The sequence below is a fragment of the Hirundo rustica genome, chromosome 21 (genome assembly GCF_015227805.2).
Source record: "Hirundo rustica isolate bHirRus1 chromosome 21, bHirRus1.pri.v3, whole genome shotgun sequence".
In the NCBI taxonomy this organism is placed as follows: Eukaryota; Metazoa; Chordata; class Aves; order Passeriformes; family Hirundinidae; genus Hirundo; species Hirundo rustica.
Genome location: NC_053470.1, coordinates 2,366,666 through 2,389,944, shown reverse-complemented (window position 1 = coordinate 2,389,944; position 23,279 = coordinate 2,366,666). Strand labels below are relative to the sequence as shown.

At 47.9% G+C, this 23,279-nt stretch overlaps 2 protein-coding genes and 1 long non-coding RNA gene across 35 annotated transcripts in view; 2 read left to right on the top strand and 1 right to left on the bottom strand.

The window, feature by feature from the left end:
• Positions 1-6,438, top strand: part of ZDHHC15 (zinc finger DHHC-type palmitoyltransferase 15) — a 187,035-nt gene extending 180,597 nt beyond the window's left edge. For all 31 annotated transcript variants that reach the window (XM_058423259.1, XM_058423257.1, XM_058423260.1 and 28 more), the window contains one exon: positions 343-6,438. The gene's annotated coding sequence lies outside the window, so the exon portion shown is untranslated. The remainder of the gene's footprint in view (positions 1-342) is intronic.
• An 847-nt stretch (positions 6,439-7,285) lies between these two features.
• UPRT (uracil phosphoribosyltransferase homolog) lies at positions 7,286-19,040 on the bottom strand. Its single transcript, XM_040084191.1, has 7 exons — positions 18,742-19,040; positions 13,115-13,157; positions 11,605-11,674; positions 10,278-10,340; positions 9,070-9,231; positions 8,385-8,483; positions 7,286-7,681 (listed from the first exon to the last, which is right to left on the bottom strand). The coding sequence occupies exons 1-7, from the start codon at positions 19,026-19,028 to the stop codon at positions 7,575-7,577; spliced, it is 831 nt and encodes a 276-aa protein (XP_039940125.1). The 5' UTR covers positions 19,029-19,040; the 3' UTR covers positions 7,286-7,574.
• LOC120762121 (uncharacterized) lies at positions 17,444-20,663 on the top strand. Of its 3 annotated transcripts, none has more exons than XR_005703822.2 (5): positions 17,444-17,582; positions 17,967-18,267; positions 19,480-19,983; positions 20,105-20,211; positions 20,529-20,663. It is a non-coding gene; the product is annotated as an uncharacterized LOC120762121 (long non-coding RNA). The 3 variants fall into 3 exon arrangements; XR_005703823.2 differs by having other exon boundaries at positions 19,373-19,983; XR_005703824.2 differs by lacking the exon at positions 20,105-20,211.
• The last annotated feature ends 2,616 nt before the right edge of the window (positions 20,664-23,279 follow it).

Below are 23,279 nucleotides of genomic sequence, written 5' to 3'. Positions count from 1 at the left end.
GGAGGTGGAATTGCCCCTCTCAGTTCCAAGGCAGTCAGTAACGGTGGTGTGGCAGAGCTCTGCAATCCCTGCCTGGCTCCCCTGGCAGACAGAGCCCCTCCACAGTGCTCTCAGTGGCCTTCTGGCACTTGTAGGGGTGCACCTTGTTCCACTGAGAAAAACCCCAGAGTGTTTTTCCATCAGCAGTGAGGGCTGCATCCTGCCATCCCACCAGGGCAGGCAAAATCAGCATTTTCTTGTTGTTCTTCATGGCTCTGAAACAACTCCCAAAGCCCAGATGAGCCCTCAGTCCTTCATAAGTGCAGTGCTATGGTTGCACATTTGTATTTGTTTAAATTTCAGCTTCCCTCTCAGGAGCCAACATCCCTTCTCTTGGCAAGGACTTCAGTTTTGAGGGGCAGAAAACAGGTGGATCTTCAAGATGAGAAAACATCCTGAAGTACTGTCTGATGGGAATCTGCATTCTAGAGTGCTTCTCCAGGAATCCTGCTGTCCAGATGTCCCAAGGCTTTATAAGTTTAAGTAACAGAGTTAACAGAACACTTTTACAGAGTGATTCTGGCCAATCTTCTTCGGCCTGCTCTCTTTATTTTATAAATACTATATATTTTTTATTCAAAATCGGTAAAGACGTTGATGCGAGTGCATTTCCAAAGGCCTTTTCATTTTGCAAGTATCAGGGACTCGAGCTCTTGAAATTCTTCCAAGCCATAATATTCTTGGGGATGGTTATTTATTTTGAGGCTGATTCTCCAACCTTTTCTGACAAGTAGCATTTTCTAACCTGTTTAAATTCTGAGTCAGTTCAGCCCAATGCAAGACAGACCCAGTTAAATCTGGCACTAAATTGGTAGCTGAATGTAAGAGCGTTGAAAGGAAAAGTGCTGAACATGCACATGTACATGTGCAGCTGTGAGTGAAAATAAAATATTCACATTGCCAATATCAAGATTCAAGAATATTGTGGCCATAGATTTTTTTTTAAAACTATTTTTAGGAGGGTGTTATTAGAGTTTGGGTTATAGTGTTTTTACATCCTACTTGCGGGCTCCTAAAATACAAAAGGGAACTTCAGACAGTCCAGTTGGCATTAATTCCTAGGGCTAAAATATCCTCTCATTCCTGGATCAGTGTTTGATGGAGATATGTGTGTTCAAAAGGAAGATGTGAATTGGAAAGGTGCACTGAGAATGTGGCTCCAAGAGTCGTGCTTGGAGTTTACACTCCACAGGAGTGGCCTGAACCTCAAAATGCTGAAGACACAATTGATATATTGAATTTTTTCAGACTTCTTCTCAGCTCAGTGTGCTGGCTGGCTTCAGGGATTTCTGCACTAAGAGGTGATCAGAGTTGTTTCTGCATTTTGCTGCATTTACAGTCAAGGAGGTGTGTCCCTGGTTTTGTTCTGGGGAATGGAGCTCAGACTTGGCTAGCCGGATTATGGACATTTTTCTAGACCCGAGTCCTTCTTTTTTTTTATCTGCATGATTCAGCCCAGTCCATCATTCTTGTTTGAATTAGGTGCATGCTAAAAGTCTTGGTGTACTGCCTCTAAGACCATTTAGTACCATTTTCTGTCCCATTTTTGTGTTTGTTTATCAGCCCACTGGTGTTGGCAGTGACTACAGGAGCAGCTGTGCGTGTCAGGAGGAAGGAGCTGATGAGTGAGTTTGGTGATGGAGGCTTTTCCTACAGACTAAACCCCTTTTCCCTCTGTTCCTCTGCTGCTGGTGCCACAGGGGATGTGTTTGTGAGCCAGGAGAGCCCTGCTGAGGTTCTTTCCCTTCACGTTTAACTCCTGGTCGATCCGTGGGCAGGAATTTTGTCGCTCAGCCTCTGCAGTCTGTGTGCAGCAGGCAGTGCTGCCCTCTCTGCGATGTCTCCCTGCTGAATTTGCTTGGGAGGGGCCAAGGTGAGCTGGCCCAGGCTCTGTGGGGTTTGTCTCTCCTCAGGGTGGCCCTGAACACTGAAAATGTTCCTGCTTTAGCCACCTGAGCCTCATCTGTTGAGTGGCTCTGTCACCAAATGGCCGCTGGGTGCTGGAAGGGTTTTTCCTGTCCACCTAAAGCTGCATTTCTAATGCAGCTCTGGTGTTGGACCTTGTGCTGTGTGTGATGCAAGGTGGCAGCTGAATTAATCCCCTCGTTCCTGGCAAAATGTGCTCTGGAGGGGGAGCTTGAGCGGATGATGGCAGCTAAACACAGCCCGAATTTAGCACCTACAGAGGTGCTGTTTGTGCCTTTAAAAACTTGAAATTCCTTGTAGATAAAACCAGGAAGATGTTTTGGTGACTGTTTCATCCTGTCAGCTGAAGTGGATTTACAGGAGTTTTCTGAGCAGGTTCTTGTTCCCTTCCAGGGTTTGTTTCAGGGTACAGCCCTGCATTATTTGAGTTGTTTCTGTGCCAGGCAGCAGCAGCAGCAGCAGAGCTGTGCAGGAGCTCCCCTGTCTGCTCCTGCTGCTGCACTGCTCGTTAGGGAATACAGAAAATCAGGTTCTGTCTTCTAACACTAAGCCAAATATCTTTATGATAGCACATAGGTACCAAGCTCAGATTGAGAAAGAGTTTAAAATGTTTCCAAGTAACTTCTATTTAGACACTTTTTTTTTTTTTTTTTAATTAATTATGGTAATTTCCTCCTTTTCCTTCAAGCAGCTCAGCCTCCCGTGGTTGTAACAAACTCTTGTCCAGGTAGAAACAATAGAAAGTTTATCACTTCAGAGCCACTTCTCAATATCCACACATCAGATGCTGGCAAGCTTCATGAAACATGAAACAAACCCAAAAGTGTAAAATGAAGCAGAACAAAATGGGAAAAACCCCCAGGTCTGAGTGAGCAGCTCCATTTTGTTCCCTCATGCTCACTTAAGGTGATACCTTTATTTCACCTCTGGCTTTTGTCCTTTTTATGCTGAGTAAATGCACTGGAAAGCAGAAGTTCCTCAGGATGCTGTGTCACTGCTGCAGGTGACAGAAGTGAGAATATTCAGCCCCATGTGTGGTAGTTCTTTTTAACCTACAAGTGGCTCTTCAGGGGAAACCCACTGCAGCACCTCCTTTGTTTTCCATGCCCTGATCCTCATGCAGAGGCCTCCACCATCATCATCATCACTGACTGCAAGGGCTGCATCACCAAACCTCCCTGCTACCTGCCCTGCCTGCAGCCTCCATCCCAGCTTCCCAGGAGTGGGATTCATCCCACCAAGTCCCATCCACACCAAGGATGCTGCAGCTCTGGGAGCTGGCCAGTGATTCCAGTTGTTCGTGTGTGTATCTCACAGTGCCTGTGCTGGTCCCAGGGCTGAGCCCTCCCTGTGCCAGGAGCAGCCCAAGTCACCCTGTCACTCTCTGGGTGTGTGCTGTAGTTGCAGTTCCATTCAGAACCTGGGGCATTGTTCAGGTTTGAGTCTCAGTTCTGGTGCTGATGTCAGTTTGTGACTGAAGGTGTTCCACTCCAGCCTGGAGCAGGGTGGAGGCAGCAAGGGAACTGCCTCAATCCCCTCCAGGGAATTTTCTCTGCTTAGCACTGGATCTACACTCCAGCTTTCTCAGCTGGGAGCAACTTTTCCAAGTGATGTCACCATGGGAAAGGAGGGAATGCTTTCCTTGGGCTTTGCTGTGATGCCCCCATTGTTATCCCTCTACTTCTGGATTCATCCTCTAAAATTTCATATCCTCTGAAATAACTGACCACTTACAGCCACCTCTCCCCCTCCTCTCCCATTTCCATTCAGGTACAGAAACCCCCAGAGTATTATACTGATGTTTCTCTGTGTGAAATTGTCTAAGTTCAGTCCTGGGGCAGCGAGTCCTGCCCAAGGAACCAGGACTTGTGCAGCCCCCACTGCACTGCCAGGTTTCTCTTGCTGAGTTGGAAGTTTTTGGAGTAGGATAATGTTGTTTTCCTTCAAGCAAGGAGCAGTTCTGTATGTTTGAGGCTGTACCCAGTGTGTGTGGGGGGCAGTCCCTGGTGAGAATCAGGAAGCTTCCAAATCTCACTATGCAATGAATGTTTGCTTCCTGGGACAAACAGGAATGGATTCGGCAAAATCCACGCCAGCTGCAGCTCTGTAGTTCTAGATGCTGGTCTGGACTGAAAGCACAAGTTGATGCATAAAGTCTGTAATAGGATATGAATGTAAAATGGCAAGGGGGGAAAAAATACTATTTTTTCCCTGGATTTAGCTCTGAAGAATGATGTGCTGAGCAGTTACTCTGCAGTTACCCTGCTGAGCAGTTACTCTGTGCAGAGTTATTCTGCTGAGCAGTTACTCTGCAGTTACTCTGCTGAGCAGTTACTCTGTGCAGAGCTGGTGCACTCATGAAAGGGTTTAATTAGCAGGGGAAGGAGCCACTGCTGACCTTGTTTATTAAGCCACAATTAATTAACTCAAAAGGGTCACGTTTTCATTTCAGTGACTCGTGTGGTACAGATTTCTGAAATGGATCCATAGTACTTGAAAATACCTCAATTTTGCTGATATTTTTCCAATTCTGTCAGTTTCTGTTTTACTACAGAGCACTTGCAAACCTGAACTCGTTGTGACAGATCACTGAAGGTGTTTGCTTTCCCAGCCTGCTGGCAGACCCTGCACTGGCTCTGCCTAGTGCAGCACTCCCTGCCCTGCTGCAGGGTTTTAGTCTCCTGTCCTTTTTCCGTCCCACTTTGAGTCCTCCCTCTTCATCCTGAACATACTGTTAGGTATTTTCAGCTTTGAGCTGCTTGTGCTGGTTTTTTGGGTACCGTGAAGTACTTTGGGTGTCATTTTATGCAGTTGTGCCATGTATTTTATTTGTAATTAATCTCTCTGTTTGTCGGTTATTGGTTTGTGTTTCCCATCAGCTGGCTTTGCTTAGAGCAGGATCCCACTTCCTGCATTTTCTCTTTCCTAAAAGCTTCATTTTTTCATTCTCCAGCTTCCATTTGGGATGTAAACCTTGTGAAATAAAATGTAAGTTTACATTTCAAATACAAGCCTGTCAGTTGCTCATGTCTGCATGCTCCTTAAAATACTATTTTTTTCTGTATGAGGTTTTAAGGTTTACAGCAGCATTTGTAAGACTTCAGTGGGTAGCAACCATTGTTTAAAAAAAAAGGAAATTTTTTAAAAAGGAGGGGGGGAAACCATAACCCCATAAAAATCCAACAAAAAGGACAAAGGGATCATTTCTGCTTCCTATTCCAGCTGTGCTTGGAATGAAATGCCTGCTTGCCTTCAGTGCAGGTGTCAGACAGCCCTGGAACACGCAGGTACCAGACCTGACGGCTTCCCTGCTGTTTCACAGCTCCCTGAAGCACTTCCTTGAGTTAAACCTCAGACTAAATCCCACAGGAAGCCTGAAATCCAACAAAATCAGCCTCCCCCTCTCCTTTCTAACCCGGGGAAGGAGTGTGCAGCCTTCTCAGCACTTCCCTCTGTAAGAGAAACAGAAGCACAAAGTGAAAAGTGTTGGTCTGCTGTTTCCCCCCCACAACTTTTTGTGGAGGATGCGAGAGCCTCCCTGGGCATCTGCAATGCTGCTGATGTCATGAACCGCTGCACTGGTGCAGGTGCCCTTCCCTGGCAGGGAGGAGGGACAGGGCTGTGACAGAGCTGGGTGAGCAGCTGGAACCTCCTCAGAGCTGCTCCAGAGTGATTCCAAACCCATTGTTGGAGCAGGGAACTTTGGGTTAGGAGCACAGGAAAGGTGTTGTTATTTTATAAATTTATAATAATCTGCCTGCTCAGATGGCTGCTCCTCTGAAAATGCTGTTTGTGGTGCAGATGGGTCCCTCACAGATAGAACTGAGCTGACTCTCAGGATCAGAGAAAGGGAGAGCCGTGGTGTTGTCAATGTATCAGGAGGGTTTAACTTCCAGAAAAGCCAGGGGGGTTCATGCACTGGAGAACGGGGCTGGAGCAGAAGCCCCACTGCAGGGGCTGCTGTGGGTCAGGGGATCCCTTTGGGAGCTCCCTGTGGGGCAGGATCAGCACTGCCATTCCCCGTGGAGCTGAGAGAATCGGGGACACAGCAGCAATCCCCTGGTTTGGAACTGCACCCAGCACTGGGCCTGCAGTTATTCCAGTCAGAACTGGTTCATTCACATCCCTCCCCACTAATTCAATGGGAAGGAATTATTTTCCCAGGAACGTCACACCAGGATTGCTGCCCACCTTTGGGGTGTTGTGTTCAGGAGTTTAATGCTGCTGCTGCTGGCATTGATATAATTTTGATATCAAATGCGTTTTTACAAAAGCTTTGGATACTCGTTTTTACTGTTGGACCAATGTTCTGACTATGCTGATGCTCTGTGGAGTTTCACTGGCATTTTCCAAGTGTTTTGTACAGTTTCTACAGCTGAATATCCTGTATGTTCTGCTTTGTTGTTTTTTATTATGGTTTATACTGCACTGCAGGCAAGGACTGCATTAAAACCATTTTTGGCTAATTCATTAGACTTGTGAATGGTTATTTCCTATGCTCGAGCTAAACATTCCCTCTCTGAAAGTGTTACACGACTTTAATTAATTGGAATTACTGCCTGGAACAGAGAAGATTCTTTATCTGTGACAAAAAGATGCATTGATGGGGGCAGCCCAGAGCTCAGCACTCACCTGATGAGAGGTAAGGACATGAGACACCATTCCCTAATCCTGCAATTGTAAAATATGGATATATTTTAAAATAAGGATGGTTTCTATTGTATTTATGGATTTCCCCAAAGTTACAGGAAGGGGAGGTACTGGCCAGCTGGGTATGGTGTACTTGATCAGGGGATTTAAAGAAAGAAGGGTTTTGGCTGCAGATGTTTAATGAGGGCCCTGAGGCTTTGGAAAGGCTGCTGAGCCCTGAGGGCCACGCTTGTCTTCTGGCTCTGGTGCTCTGTGAACAGGACTAGAAATCAAAATCAAAAAGTTCCAGCTTTTTGCTGCTGTTTTCGTGTCATTTAAAGGGTTGGTGAGACTGATCCAGCCACAAGTTTTGTCTCTTACAAGTCCCAAGTTCTGCATGTATGGAATTTCCAGACTGCCCCCACCCCCAGCTCCCACCTGCGCTGCAACAGGAGTCTGCTTCATTCAGGACCCTTGAGCAAGACAACCTGGGGTGTTTCACTATTTGAGAATAATGTCTGCAGAGCAAAATTCCAGGAGTTGGATCTTTGGATCTTGGCCACCAGCCAAAGACCAAAAATCCACGTGGCTGCTCAGGAGGGTATTGAGATCCAAGTGCACCCTGAGATTTGGAAGCACTGGGAGCGGCTGGAGTGATGCCAAGTGACCCTAGAAATGAAGGACACTCCCCTGGGGTTTAGTTGGGTTTATTTTGCTCTTGCAGGAAGCCACAGACAGGCTGGAGAAGAATAAATAGGTTAAAGCAGAGTGTGGCAATTTTAGAACCCCAACGTGGAGATGCTTGACCGTGTAACCGGAGTGCTTTGTCACTGTACCTGATCCCTGTGCAGGCCAGCACTAACATAAGTTAGTTGGCCAAAAAAGGGTTTTGAAACATGTCCTCGGCCAACTCAACGGTAATAAAATATAAAAAAACCTCTTGTAATGCCATAGAGTCATATCCAGTTGTTCCAAGACTGTCAGTCTGTCCCAAAATACTTCTGTCCAAAGTGTGTTGGTGCAACAGGATGCACTTCTGTAGTTAAAATGGTGATTTCTGGGAATTCCTGGATGATGGATTTGGCACCTTGGAAGAGACAGCAAAGGCAATAATGACTACAGTGCTTCAGCCCATGTCAAATCGTGATCAGCAGCTTTCCAAAAGTAAGTCAGGCCCTGTGCTTCTGTCTCCTCTTCCTGTTCCTGCCTCAGCCAACTATCTATGAGGAAAACTGCCTGACTTTGGGGGATTGCTTTTTTGGGGTTTTCTTCTTTGGAATTGCCTTTCCCATACACACATGTTCCCAATTAACGTGGTTACAGGCTGCTCTGCATTTCAGCTGAGTTTTTGATAGTGATTTCTGCCATGGCCAATTTCTAATACAACACACAAGATCCTCTTTCCTCCCAGAGAAGCAAATGTTGCTCATTTAAATCCCCTTTTACCTTTAAGCTGCAGCCAGGCCAGCCCTGCAGCTCCATTCAGCTCCACTCCTGTCGTGTTGCTGCTGGACCAACCCCCAGATTCCACGGTGCAGAGCAGCAGCTGGCCTGGCACGGCTCTGTGAGTGCTGCCAACTCCTGCTTTCAGGAACTCTCTCCCATTCAGTCCCCTCCTCAGTGCCCACACCAAACACGGCGCTGTTGGCTCGGTTTCACGGTTCAGCCCCAAACCCCCAAACCTGCTGTGAGCAAAGCGATGCTGCCCCGGCAGAGGCCCAGCTGTGCCCCGCCTGCCCCGGTGTGACGATGTCACTGTCCCCAGCAGCCCCCGTGCCCCTGCCACTCACCGTGGGGTGTGGAGAAGAGGCTGAGCAGGATGATGACGCTGGGCTGGACCCCGTGTTCCACCAGCACTTTGACAGCCTCGATGACCGTGTTGCCAGTACCTGAGAGGGCAAATGGGGACAGGTTTGAGGGGCTTTGCCTTGGTTGATGGACTTGTCCTGAGCTGTCTGAGAATGCCCGTGGTACAGCTGGTGTGCCTGAATGGTGATCCTGTCCTTTCCCCCTGGAAAGGCATCACCTCTGCATGTACTCCTTGGAGGAAAGGTTGGTCTAATGGCAGAACTTGGAGTGGACAAGTAACCTCATCCCAACAAACTCCTTATAATACTAATCTAGAAATATCTCATAACAGAATAAGAAAAACATTTGGGTCTTTTCCCATGGCAAAATTCATATCATTAAATTTATATCCAGTCTTAGTCTCAGCCATTCTCCCAAAAGCAGCCATGCCCAAACGATTTGCTCTGCATTCCCACCGGTGCAGCTGAGTAATGCGTGTCCTGGCACAGCCTGATCAATTCCCTCCTCTGTCACCTGTGTCCTGGCACAGCCTGAGAAATCCTCTCCTCTGTCACCTAAACCAAGCAGAAAACCCAATCAAAGCCCCTGAGATGTGGAAGTTTTCCTTCAGTGCAGGCACTCGGCATTCAGAGGAGTCTGGCTGTCCGTGCTGCGGCCGACACTCACTCAGGATCGGGTACATGAGCAGCACTTTCCTCCTGTAGATGTCAGGGGGGAACTTGGCGTAGTACACCTTGGCTCGCTGCGTCTCCTCGTCGCTCTGGATCAGGATTTTCCCGATGCGGATGGATCTGCAGCAGTCCCGCAGGCCCTGCTCCATGGCCTCCCCTGCAAGGAGCAGCACAGGTGCCACTGAGAAAGGGCTCGGGGACAGGGGCTCAGGGAGAGGGGCAGTGCCAAAGGGACAGTGCCAAAGGGAGAAAGGGCTCGGGGAGAGGGGCTGAGGGAGAGGGGCAGTGCCAAAGGGGCAGTGCCAAAGGGAGAAAGGGCTCGGGGAGAGGGGCTCAGGGAGAGGGGCAGTGCCAAAGGGATGGTCCCCAAAGGGAGAAAGGGCTCGGGGACAGGGGCTGCAGGGAAAGGGACAGTGCCAAAGGGACAGTACCCAAATGGGCAATCCCAAAGGGACAGTGCCAAAGGGATGGTCCCCAAAGGGGCAGTGCCAATGGGGCAGTGCCAAAGGGACAGTGCCAAAGGGATGGTCCCCAAATAGGTAATCCCAAAGGCACAGTGCTAAAGGGACAGTGGCAAAAGGATGGTCACCAAAGGGACGGTCCCCAAATGGACAGACCCCAAAGGGACAGTGCCACTCCTGTGCTGGTGAACAGTTCTAAGCATTTAAACACTTGAAGCTCTTCCCCTTTTTCCTGTTTCCAGCAAACCGAGTCTCCTCGGCGTTGCCGAGCCCCTGGGGTTGGTGTTCCCACCCAGCTGTGCTGAGCTCTCACAGGAGAGAGCTGGAAAGCTCAGAAGGGGCGGGTGGGGTTTGGGGACATCCCAGTGACAGAGGGTGGGGCAGAGCCCCAGGCCGCTGGATTTGACAGAGCAGATCCAAAGGTTTGCCCAGCACTGGGCAATTCCAGGGACTCTGCCCCCACGGAGCGTGGCTGGGGTGGGGCCCTGGCTCTGGGCACGAGTGGGGAACAGGGGAGGGCACCTGGCCCCTCCCAGGGAACAGCTGCAGGGAAGAGGCCACAGGAGATCTGCTCCAGCCATTTGTCTCCTTAAAGGTCAATGGGAGATATTCCTGGACATTCTGGTAGCAAGGATACCTAAGAAAAAATTTGGGTGAACCTGTTGCACATCTTTGAAAGGAAGTTGCTGACAGGTTTCCAAAGCATTTAATGTGTGCTCCTTCTGCAGCCAGCGCCACTTACCACTCCTCATGATGCTGACCCCGCAGTTTCCCTTCTCAAACCGGACTCCTTCGTACTTGTGTCCTGTGAGGAAAGAAACCAGGGCTCAGTGGCAGTGGCTGCTCCCTTCTGCCCTCTCTGAACACAGAGGAGGTGGTCCTGGATCTGTCACTGACTGATGGTAACAGATGTGACACTGATGACTTGAAAGGCTGTCTAGAATAGAGGCTAGAAATGTTGAAGGAATAAAGTAGGGATTTATTACAAAGGCCTTTAAAGGATGCACGTTGGGCAGTACAAGAGCCTGGCTGTGGTTACACACAGGATGGACCAGGGGTCAGGAGTTTTCACACTTCTAAAAGTTTTGGTCCATTTGCATATTGGGGTTAATTGTCCAATTGCAGCTTCAGGTAATGAAGTCCCATCCTCCCAGTTTGCTCTCCTCAACGTTGTTTGCATTTTTTGGACCTGAAGCTGCAGCGATGTCCTTGTTTCTGGGGCTGAAAAAGGATTATTTTGTCTGACTACACTGTGAGGAGAACTTGCTCACTCTTTGCATGAAATTCAGAGTCACACACTAATGCAGTACTGAATCTGGAAGATACGAAAGCTAAAACTTAAGGCATCAACACCAATGCTCAGGAGGTGAAGCAGCTGCTGTTTGACATAAAAAGGAGCACAGGTAAGGGGTGCTGCCTCTTGGGTGGCTGTCTGAAGTCTGGTTCTACAGCTGAGGGTTTGCAGTCCATCATTTCTCCAATGCTTTACTGCAGTGTCACCCTGCATTGTAACCTCACAGATCTTTACAGCTGACAGGAGGAACCACAACTCCTGCAGTGGTTTTCTCTAGCACCAACACAGCCACTTTTCATTTCCTGCTCATCCTCACTCGCAGCTGGCCCCCAGCTGAGGGCCAGATTTAGGCTGGCAAGGCAGAGCTGCTTGTACCAAGTACTTTTTCCTTAATGGGCATGTGAAATGTCATCAGTTTTAATTCAAGGCTGTGGTGTGGGCAGGTGAACTGATCTTAGAGATAGACTGGTACGTTTCCATCATGGTTTTGCAAGACCAATTTAATCCTTAGTGAAATGACAATGTTGCTGTTTTTCTCAGTTGTGTTGTAGCTTTCTAAACCAGCAGAGACACTCACTCTGTGCTCTGGGCTCCCCAGGGAAGTGCTTGTGGCACCAATTCTGTCAGAGTTCAGTTTTAAGCAGCCCTCTGAGGATCAGGGAATTGAACTCAGTGATCCTCCAAGTCCCTTCCATCTCAGGATATTGCGTAACTCTTGTACTAATTCCATGTATTTTGCCATCAGTTCCACTTCCAGGGGTGATTTCCCACGTACCTGTTGGAGTGGTCACAGTACATTCTGTGTAGGGCAGTTGATTCAGTCCCTCTTCAACCACGAGTCTGATCTGTGGAACCAAAGAGATGGGGCAGCTCAAAGGGGTTGTTATCTCTGGAGATAAGGCACTACATGGCGGCAGTAGTTAGTAACAAGGACTGGGTGAGCCCAAAATGTCTCAAAGAGTCACCTTAACAGCAGTTTAGACTATAATCCCACACTTTTCTTCATGTATTGCCTCTTGCCATTAAACTCTGTTTGCTCTCTGGGTGGAAAACGTGGCAAGTGTTTGCACCTTGCCAAGTTTAGTAGAGACCATATCCCACAGGAAATTAGAACTGTTCTTTGTCACACCTAGGAAAAATATTCAGGAAATGAGAGATCACATGGTTTTTTGTGCAAAATTCCTCCTTCAAAATGGAAAACAGAGCAGCAGGTTCTGTGGCAAAGAGCTGCAGGACCAGCACACAGAGGCTGTCCGGCTGTGCTGGCCAGCCCAGAGAGGACACTGGTGCCAGGACCTGAACTCACTGACTGGATCTGCAGTTTCCAGCAATGAGAGGGGGGAAAAATCACTGTTTGCCCCAGCATAGGGCAGGATACCCAGGAAAGGTGAGAAGGAACAAGGTCCTTCACACTGATTACTAACAATAAGGTACTGGCATGCAGGAAACATCCTCAAGAAGGGGAAAGTTGGGGGGAAAGTGGAAAGCCATGAAGATAAAAATCACTGCAGTCACAATCTTGAGTTGTGGTCATATCTAAACCTGAGCAAGCCTGGATTAAGGCTGGGCTCATCACAGGAAACCTGCCTGCTGTGGCTGTAACTGTGAATGGTCTCTGGACTATGCTGGAAGGGGGAAAAACACTTCCCTGTGTTAATGAGAGTGGATCTGCAAAAAGCAAACACCCTTGTGGACACTAGCAGGTGCGTGTGTGGTAGCAAGTGCTGGGGTTTTCTTTAAGCTTGTCTTTTAAATGAGATAAAGGCTGCACTCCCTACGGTCTTTGTTCTGCCTTACTAAAACATGTGAAGACTTCAAACTGCTTTGTGCCTGCCAGTAACCACCATATGGCTAAAGACAAATTCTCCATGTGGATGCACCCAGAGCTACTAATCTCCTACAAAGCAAGTGCCAGGAGGCACTTCTGCGTGCAAGCAATTGGTAATATCTAGGCTGTGAGAAATTGTACTGCTCTGTTCACTAAATCAAAAGTGCTGCTTCGAAATAAAACTCAATTATCTGCAACCTCTGTGCATCTGTTTTTGAACAGAATTCTCTTATTACTACAGGTCTCTGTCCTCAAGTAGCTGTGTCTGGTAACACCATGGTTTCTGGAACCCGTTGAGATGAAACATTGAACAGAAGTCCCTCTACAGAAAGTTGCTGTCACACAGCAATTTCCTTTGGGTGGAAAAGTTGCTGTCACACCACATTCTTCTCTTCTGAACGACCCATTTTATGGAAAAGTTGCAAAGTACAGTATCAAGAAGAAATTTTTCACCTACCAGACGATCAGCAGAAAATACGAAGTCTCCTCTACTGGATTTCCTGGAAAAGGTGATAATTTACATTTTAAGTTGAGAAATAATTTTAAGAACATTGCTTAAATATTAAACTAAATATTTAATACTATTTTCCAAGGCAGTCCAGAGAAAAGTCTCCTATCATATATTAAATTTATCCCAGAGTTTCTGCATCGTGGGTTTCCTGGTTGGCGGCAGAGCACCGGGGTTTGGTTCTTGCTGCTGCTCTGGACTAGCAGCAATTAAACACAAAAGGATGATGTTCTGTAGGTTTCCCATGGTACTGCTGTTCCAGCTCAGTTCCAAAACACCTCCTGAGCTCAGATATTCCTGCATTCCCTGCAGCTCTGAGCAAGTGAGCTTTGCTTGCCTGTCCTCCAGTTAGTCAGAGACTGTGGGACAGTGATCATGCAGATCCTTAACCCAGGGCTGACAACACACCTGATAAGCAGGAGATACATCCTGCCTTATCTGGAACTCACTGATGTGATTAGATCAGTGAGGTGAGGTTAAACTGAGCAGGGATTAATGAGCATTCCCATGAAAACACCTCTCTGCCTTCTATTAGACTGGGTACAGCCTTTTGCTCGTGTGCCTGTGGGGCTTTTGGCCCCTTCAGAAGGCAGAATTAAAGGTTAAAAGCCTGAATTTTAGAAGCAGCTTTAACACCTTGCTTCCCAGGCCAAGAGCAACTCCCACTACACCAGAACAGGACACATGTCCAATCAAGGAGCTAACACTCACAGGACAGGAGCCTTGAAAACCCTCAGGAATAGCACCAACATGGTAAGAGGTACTTTTAAATGAAATGTTCTAATCCCTCCCATGTTTTCAAACCCTGATACTCTGCATGTCTCCTTAAATACCAGTTTGTATTTAATCCCCAAGATTCTGAGACTCCTCATGCTTACATGAATGAAAATCAAAAGGTTTGCCTGCACATTGCCTGGGAACCAGTCACTTATTACCTACTTTAAAAAAAGAGATTCTAAAAGAGCATTAACTTAATCTAGTTTTTTTCCTTGTGCTAATAACACACTGTTAAAATACTGTTTGCTTTTATTTTTTCCTTTTTTCTAGTAATGACAGGATATTCCAAACTTTCTGCTATTTTGACATTAGCTAGACAGACAATGCTCAAAAAGACCCCCTCCCCCAAAAAAGCCACCACCCAAATCCAGCCAATTATATGACCTGATTTTATTGAGGTTTTTGGAAAGTTTCATACTTCTATCTATGGTGTAGATAAGGATTTTAAAAGAGGGAAGTAGCTAAGTGGCATATCTAGGTTCTTCCAGACTGGCATTTCAGAAAATTTAACTGCATTTCACAAGTAGGTGTAAGACAGAACCATCACTGTCCAGACCACAGTTTTAACTGCAAAGTGATAACGGGTTTAGAGTGAATACCCTGAGTTAGTAATGCAGATTACGACGTTTTGAACCAGCTCCTCTGTCCTTGCAGAGACACAGATGTTCCTCTGCACAGTTCACTGAACTCCCTTCATTGGTCATACCTGGTTTTTGAGAAGGGGAGGGCAACAGGAAACCACAGTGCATACAAAGAACAGTGATACATAAAATGTCAGACCTTGTGTACAGGGGCAGCTGGAAAGCTGTCACTGCATCTCAAAGCCCACATCCTGTCAGAATTGCCAGGGGGCAGAAAAAGAAACAGCTTATGTGAAAATACTGTAACTGTTCTCCTTAAATACCAGATAGAAATACACAGAGTAACGACTCATGTCAGACTAGAAACTGTTTCAGCTGCTTCATCAAGTAACAAGACAACACCTAAAAATAAGAGGCATTAACCTAACTTGTAGCAGGAACATTGTGTTACACTATATAAATGATTTTCACTTTGTTTCTGAAGGCAGGGGACCATGGCTGATATCAGTGTCTCTTTTAGGAGGTGGGAAGAAATGTTTTTTTGGGCCTGTGCTGTAACATAAAGTAGCTGCAGGGTTTCTTCCTGCTTCAGCACTTGGTACCAATGACAAACACTATCAGGTCTGCAGGTATTGGGGCTTCAGTAATTCCTGTTTCTCTCATTACCTCACAGAACTTGTTGAGAGACACCCAGGGCGAGGACCAGGCTGGAAAAAAGACACAGGATTTGTAAAAGGTTTTTTTAAGAAAACTGAAGGCACTGGATGAGCTGATGGCATTCAGGGAGATGAAGTAGCTGTGAACGTTCTACCTGTAGCACTTCAGTATTTAATGGACTGCAGTCCTTAATGTTTTCCATGCTGGGATGCAGGGGGATCCCACCCTCCCTGCCTGCAGCAGTTGTCCTTAGCCTGCACAGGAGAGTTACACATCCCTGAATCCCCCTGCTCTGTGCAGCAGCCAGGGCTGCACATCCAACCACTCTGCCACCTGCATTTCTCCGTTATCACTCTGTTCTGTAGGGAATAAAAAGCTTTAGCACAATACCACAGAATGATCTCACCCAACAGACACAAGAACCATAAAGTATCTGGATTTAAATCGTATCTCCTGTTAAACCATGACTTTAAATGATATTGCCAACCTGAGCTAATGAATTTGCTTCTATATAAACCCATCACTGCACCACTTATTTCAGCTACCAGCTCCCTAGTTCACAGCTGTGAGGGTAGAAATTACCTTGAGATCATTCCCTCCTTGTAAACAGACTGTAACTGTTCTAGAATGTTCTCAGAGCATCAGCTCACATCCCATTAGAGCACTTGAGGTTCATATCCCACTCAGAATAAAAGGCACCTGCCCCCATTAAGCATTTGCTGAGCAGAAAAGTGACAAGCCTGAGGGAAAATGAGGAAACTCAGGCACAGTTAAGTTGCTCTATCCATCTCTCTGACTCTGGCACACAGACCAAGCTCTTGTTAACTATAAGGAAGTAAAATTGCCATTTCAGTCTACCAGAAGGACATCCCTGACCTAGCCAGCCACCGCTGATTCCCATGGGACACCATGACCAGCCACATGAAGGTGGGTTTTTCTTTACAGTAATACCAATTGAAAGGACACGATTTCTTACTCTGAATCCTCTCAGGAACAAGGAAAGAGCTTTCCACTTCCCTGAGCAGCTCATGCTATGGACAAAATAGAGTCCCCAAAGTCTTCTGCATCTGGTCTGACCATTCTTTGCTCCATGTAAGCATGCCTGGTTCTACCTTGCGGTTCACTGGGATTATCTGAGTATTTACCCCTTTCTCATTTACAGTAATAGTCCCAATTTGACTGGGTTTTTCCCCTGTTTTTGTTCCATTTCTCATTCCCCAGGATCTTGCCTTTTGATGTCTGCCGTTTTCAGGTATTGCTGTGTTTGGAACATCCATCCTCTGCAGTGTTAAGGAATCTAAATATTCTCCCTGATTTAAGGTGTTACCTGTTCTTTTTTAATCCAGAAAGTCTAAGTGACAGGGCTCTAATTGCCTGTAGATGACAGCTTCTCCCTCTTTCTAAGCACTGTATGTGAATATATCCCTCTATCAGCTTAAATTGGATTTTTTGACCAGCAGCTGCTCTGAGCCACATTGCTGCCGGTTCACAGACACGGTTCTGAGGAGGAGGGGTTTGGTTTAGCACCTGGTTTGAATGCTACAGTAGCTACAGAGTTAACTTAGGGCAGATTGCAGCTGCACAGGGAAAGGTTAATGAACAATGCCTAAAAAATCCTCTTCTGCCTTTAGCATCTTTCTGAATGACAGGCACTAAAATAGGCCAGTCTGAGGTCTCTTAGTGAGATGCAGCTGAACTTCTGGGACAGAATACAAAAATAATGTTTCCCTACCATCCTTACCTACAAGGCCAACCTTTCTGAGCAGGCTGCTGCCTGATTTTCCTCACTGGTTAGGAAGGGAGCTTGGAAGTGACAGTTCCATCCTCACTTCCAGGGCAACATCACACTCAGAATAAAGTACAGTCTGCAACTGCTGCAGCTGCTCTGAGTAATTCACTGTTTACAAGTCCTATTCTAGACTTCCTCTTACCAAAGTCTTGTGCAATGAAGCTGATGTAACTCTAAAAAAAGTCCTTCAACTTGAAATCACAGCTGTTGCTTGCTAGATAAGCTCGCTGTAAACAGAAACCTCTTATATGTATTTAAAAGAGGTCAAAGCCTGTGTACAACAAAATAACAATAATAAAACCCCTGAGTAAAGTAATTACATTGCTAGTATTTGTCTAGACATCAAAACTATGTGGTTTTCACTAACCTCAAAACCTTTTACAGGCCATCACCAAGCCTAGTTTGGATTCCCTCTCTGCTTAGCCCACTCCCAGCTTCCTTTCCTGCTCCACAGAGAAGCTTCCAGGTGGGTGTTCACACCTGCAGAGATCTTCTGAGGGGTCTTGCCCTCCTTACATCAAGACTGCACTGCCTCTTGTGCTCTCACTGCCACGTTTTGTTTTTCCCACAATGCTTTGAAAATTAAGGGACATCCTCCACAAACTAGTTTAAGGTAAGGAGGCTCAGCTAAGTTAATAAAATTAATAGAGGTATTTGAGAAATGGGGATCAGTTTTGCATTAAAAAGTGAATTAGCTACAAAGATAAGCCTCAAGAGCTAGAAAAGAGCAAAACATGGACTATGCAGATGGACAGATGTGAAACACAGCAAGGAACAGTGTCTCTGCAGTGACTTATTGGAAATGTCAGAAAGCCACTGTGTCACAGGAAAGAGAGGGTTTTATTCAGAACCTGATCACTCTACTGATAGGCCTGAATTCACAGCTCTTTGCTGGTGGTTCTTGCAAAACAGTAGTTTTTAATAAATAGATGGATGCTACTGAAGTTTATCTTATGTTGCATGCTACATTTAATACCTTCCACTGTCATCTTCGCAGTGCTGAACAAGCACAGCCGCAAACGTGGCCAGTGGGAGGGACGTGTTCAACACCTGAGCTGCGTTGCGGAACATGCTGCTCGCAGCTGTCTCCAGTTAGAGTCTGGGAAGGGCTCCCCGCCCCACGCTGCCTGCAGGATACGATCTCCAGAGAGCGGTAACGAGCCCCAGCTGCTGCTGAGCCGGCCCGTGGGGCCATAAGGCACAGCCTCCTTTCTCAAGGGCTTCACACACCACTGTACCGCACGCTCCTTGTGCTGATGATGTGGCACGCAAGCTCCTGAGCCGCCCGCAGGGCGGAGGTGAGCAAAACCTCCCATCAGGGCCCGTCCAAGTCTGTGAGGGGTTTAAAGACCGGCCGAGCCGCTGTCTCAGTCCCCGGCAGCCCCGCGGCGGGGGTGGGCAGGGAGCGCCGGGAGCGCTGCCCGCCCAGCCCTGCCCTCGGGCCCGCGTCACCAGACATGGCCGCGCCGCCGGCCCGGCCGTTCAGCCGGCACACGAGGCACGGCGGCGCGTCCTGCCGGTCTCGGCCCCCGGGCCCGGCGGGGACACCCGGCCGCGCTGGGACCCCGCTGGCAGCGCCCGCCGCGCATCCCTCCGGCGGCGGCGTCGAGCCGGGCAGCCGGCACCGGGGGCCGGCTGAGAGCGGCTCGGCGGGGCTGCGGCTCCCTGGAAGAGGGAGGGATGGAGCGAGCGACAGGCGACGATCCCCCTCTGTGTGCAAGGCCCGCCGCGGGGCCCAGCCCACGTTACCCGGCCCGGCCCGGCGTGCTCACTTGTCCCTGATGATGGTCTGCAGCTCCCGCAGCTGGTCGTTCATGGGCAGCAGCTTCAGCTGCGGCCCGATGGCCGGCGCGCCGCCCTCCCCCGCGGGGACCGGCGCCTCCGCCGCCACCCCGTTGCTGCTGCTGCTGCTGTCCGGGCTGGGGCAGCCGCTGTCATCGCTGGGCTCGGCGAAGCGGATCAGCCGGGAGGCGCCGCTCGCCGTGGCCGTGGCGGCTGCCGGCGGCTCGTCCTGCGGCCGCGGGCCGAGGCGCTGGTTCTGGCAGGGCATCGCCTCCATGCGCCGGGGCCGCGCCCCCGTGCGCGCCGCCGGGGCGGGGGAAGCGCGCCCGCCGCCCGCGCTCCATTGGCGGCCGGCGCCGCCGCTCAGCCCGCGGCGGGAGCGCAGCGCGGGGGCGGGAGCGGCAACGTCCAGCACCGGCCCTGCCCACAGTGCGCGCTGCGGGACGGCCCCCCGCGAACTGCATGAAAGCCTCCTTCGGTTCGCTGTTTTTAAATTGAGAAAGGAGGGCCTGAACCCTGTGGGGGTTAGAAAATGAACAAGGGCTCTTGACCCCTTTTTTTCTTTTCAGTAAATGTACAAATCAATGTCAGCATCTTACACATCAATGCCAAACTTTCCAGGGGACACCCAGGCAAGCAGAAGGGCAGGGAAAGGATAGAACCTCTCTGCCAGAAAGTCACCTGCAGCCTGAAATTCCTGATGTCTGCTTGCTTCTTGCTTTGTGCAGTTTCAACATCTAACAGCCCAAAGGGCCCAGGAAACACCTCCCAGGAAAATGCAGCCCCTCCACTGCCTGAGAGCAACAAAGCATCGAGAGTCACCAAAGCCCACGAGACTGACGGGAGATGAAGAAGTAACCGGATTTCATGACTTACTGTCCAATACTTAATGAAATACTTGAAGACTGTTGCAGCAATATACAAGCAATACAACAAAGAATAGGCTAAGAACAGCAGAAAGAATTTGTAGTTAGAAAATCCAATGCAGTTATTCACCCTGGAGGACAAAAGCAAAGTTGAAATCAGGATTGGTGCAGCACACAGCGGTTTGTAACACAAAGAGCACGAGCGGCTCGGGGGAGTTTGGAGCCCCCGGGTCACACAACCGAATCTGCCAAGGCGCAGCTCCCCTTAGTGGCCGAAAGGGAACAGAAGCGATGGCTCTGCCCTCCACTCAAACCCTCCTGCGGGCCAAGGACACGCACCGCTCAGACCTTTGGAATCCTTCTAAGGTTGGTACCACGGGCAGGAGCTCGTTCCTGCCACGGCAATCCGAGCTGGCAGCTCTGTGCTACTTTATTCCTTTGCGAACCTCAGGAGCCACCTCACCCCTGCCTGTTTGTTTACACCCAGCCCAATGAACCCCACGCTTGCTTAGAATCCTCCATGCACAGGACAACTCTAGAAAGGAACAAGAGGATGTACAAAAAACCCGAGTGGACGTCAGCATCAGAACTCAGGTTTGGAAAATCATCTACAATTTTCATCACCAGGAAGGTTTGGGTAGGGAAATGTTTGTGTAATTTTCGAATTCTTAATTTTTATATTTTTAAGGAGGAATTTAAGAAATGTAGTGGCAGAAATTCTGAAAGATGCAAAGCTGAATTCATCCATGCTGCTTTCTGCACAGACTGTCTAAAATGAGAGAGGCATATAGATGTGTAGCAGTAATATATATAAAAAAGCTTTTCTTTTCAGAAAATTGCCTTTAAAAAGAGAAACTGAATGTGAAAAGAAAGACAGGGACTCACACTCTCTTCTCCTTCTTCCTTCCCAGGTTCTGGTGTGCAATTCAGAACTGCCAGTGTACTGTGGGAAATGATGCTGAGCCTGCAAACAGTGAGTCCTTCTTCCTGAGCCTGAAGCAATTCCTGAAGAAGAAACAAAGCTGGAAGCATGAACTACACACACTGAATTTCTCCTTTCCTCTCTGGCACTCCTGACAAGCCTTACAGCTGTGTCAGAAAACCATCCCAACCCAGCCAGAGCAGCAGTCCAGGCTGAGCCCTGGCTGCACACAGACTCCCCCGGCGTCCCTGGCTGTTTGCATCCCCTCCCACAGCGCTGGCTCAGAGCAGCTGCAGGAGCAGAGCTGATGTTTAGTCCACACCTTCTCTTTGCCCCCATGTTCCAGACACACCCAGCAGATGCTCAAGGCTGTCACTGACCTGGCGGGGAAAGACAAATTTCCAACGTGCCTGACAGGGCTGTGGAAGGACGGAACATGGGGAAGGTCCCCGAGGAGTTTCCAGGCTTCTCCATTCCCTGACAGGCTCCTTGCTCCACCAAAGACCCAGAAAATACCCAACCCTGCCTCACAAGGCTGAAAAACTCCTTATTCAGGCAGTTCCAGCAGGGTCACAGCCTCCGAGGCTCCCCTGGCCCCATCCAGCTGTGCTGCCAACGGGCTCTGAGCCTCCAAATCTGTCCCTGCCTATTCCTTTGTTTCTCTCCCCACCTTCCTCCCAACATTTCAATTTTATATTGTAAATCTTCCTTACATTGTGCATTTCTCTTACCGGTCTCCATGGCCAAACACCTCATTGTTGGTGCCTTCTGAGCAGGAGGAAAGAAAAGCTCCCATTTGTGCCTGGGCCAAGGCCGGCGCTCTGGGGACAGAAGGCTCTGTGTGCCCTCGTTCCCTTGGCAGGAAGAACAACCTCGGCCACTTCAGGGGAGGTGACTGGATTAGCAGGGGAGAAAGAGGAAAAAAAGGGAAGAAGAAAAGCAGCCAGTAACAACCAAGAAGTCTCAAGCATGGCCTGGTGTGTTTGCAGTGAGCCAGAGCACAGGTTGGAACAAAACCCGGAGAAGGCAAAGGGATCAGGACAGGACAGAGTCACAAGCTGCTGCGGATTCAGTGTAGGTTGGATCTTCTCCCAGGCAGTAAATCCATGACCTGGGCAAGGCTGGATGCCTCTGCTCTGTGCTGGGCGGATGTGCCACATTCAGTTGTTTCTTGAACACTTCAAGGGATGGTAACTCCACCACTGTCCTGAGTGACCCCTTCCAATGCCTGACCACATTTTCAGCGAAGAGAACTGGACATGTCATTTTGGTAACACAATCAAACACATTTTAAAATACAGCTCTTTTATGCTACTTATTTAATTGACTGTGAGATGTCATTCACACTGCATTCCCCAAGTATGTGCAGCTGCTTAGTTCTTAAATGCAGGGACTGAGGATTAATAATTCCTATTTTACTAGAATTAAGTGCAATAGTTGCTATCTCCAAAAGAACACTGTGCCTTTCAGCACACATTCTAGTTGCCAAAATTATTTCACACCTTTGAGCAAGAGATTCTCTCTGCCCCCAATCTTGTCCTGTTTTTCTATTTTTATTTTCTTTGTGTTACTTTCTTCTCATAAATTTTTTCTCTTGCTTCATATATTCTTTGAAGCATTCCCCTCCTTGTGCCCATACACTTCCAATAACATTGATTCTAAATAATGTTTGAATATTGACACTTTTTTTTCCCCTCAAACCTGACTCCTGAATTGATTTTCATTCCCACAGCCCTGAGGGACCTTCTTTTAGGCTGATGCCTGCCACAGCTGGAACTGTCAATGTTACCATACAGAACAGAGGTTTCAGTCTCCCTTTGGCATACTGATTATCTGGAATTCAGTGGTGATTCTTTCAATTTTATAAGAATGTTATTAATTATAAATCTTACTTCTATTAGTCTTTATGAAATTGTACTCTGCTTTCTACAGCTGGAAGAAATAAGTGCTTGTTGCTAGAAGTGAAATTCATTACAGCGCTAGAATCATATTAAGCACCTTTAATGAGAAAGAAGCTAAGAACTTCAAGAAACTCAAATAAAATGTTATTTCACCTCCACAAGATGGCTGTTGTATTTCTGTTGCTGAGCTGCTTCTGTAAACTTTTCTAGCTGAAAAACTAACACATTCTCATTCAGTACACTGACCTTGTTCTCAAGCCCCGGTTTGTTGTCTACACAGGTCCTGGAAAAAGGCCAGATTAGGTATCTTTTAGGATTCTATTCACAAATCTCCTTTGTGGTGAGTTATTTCCATTCCCAGAGCTTCTATTTCTTCAACTGAGCTCCTTCTGTCATCTTTCCAGAGTGCCAGCTCTGGAGCAGGCATTGATTTGTCTGTCTCGAAGGAGATCCTCTGCTTCCACAGCTAAATCTGAAGAGAAATAGATATTTATTTTGTGGTGAGCTACTTTAAACAGTGTAAGTTCATAAAACTCCTCCGTTGGCTTTCTGTGTCTATCATGAGCCCTGTTCTCCTGGTTCAGTCACTCTGGGATAGAGGTTGTAACTACTTACAGGAATGTGGGCTCTTTTCACCCAGGGTGTCTCTCAGGGTTTGTGCAGTGCCTTGTAAGGGTATCAGTAAATTGGGATCATATAAATAAAGTAGTATCAAAAGGAGAAAGAGATCACAACTGGAAACAAGACTGAAATATTAGCAGAAAGAAATAAAGCCAGTAGCATGGGTGAGCTATTAAAGAAGGAAGAGCAGCTAAGGGAGAAAATTTGCAGGGAGAATA

Coding starts and splice junctions, on each gene's coding strand:
- UPRT (XM_040084191.1), bottom strand. CDS start 19,028: ATGGAGGCGATGCCCTGCCAGAACCAGCGCCTCGGCCCGCGGCCGCAG. Junction 9,232..10,277: donor GGTCAGCATCATGAGGAGTG/GTAAGTGGCGCT, acceptor TGCTCCTTGCAG/GGGAGGCCATGGAGCAGGGC. Junction 8,484..9,069: donor GCTCATGTACCCGATCCTGA/GTGAGTGTCGGC, acceptor TTGCCCTCTCAG/GTACTGGCAACACGGTCATC.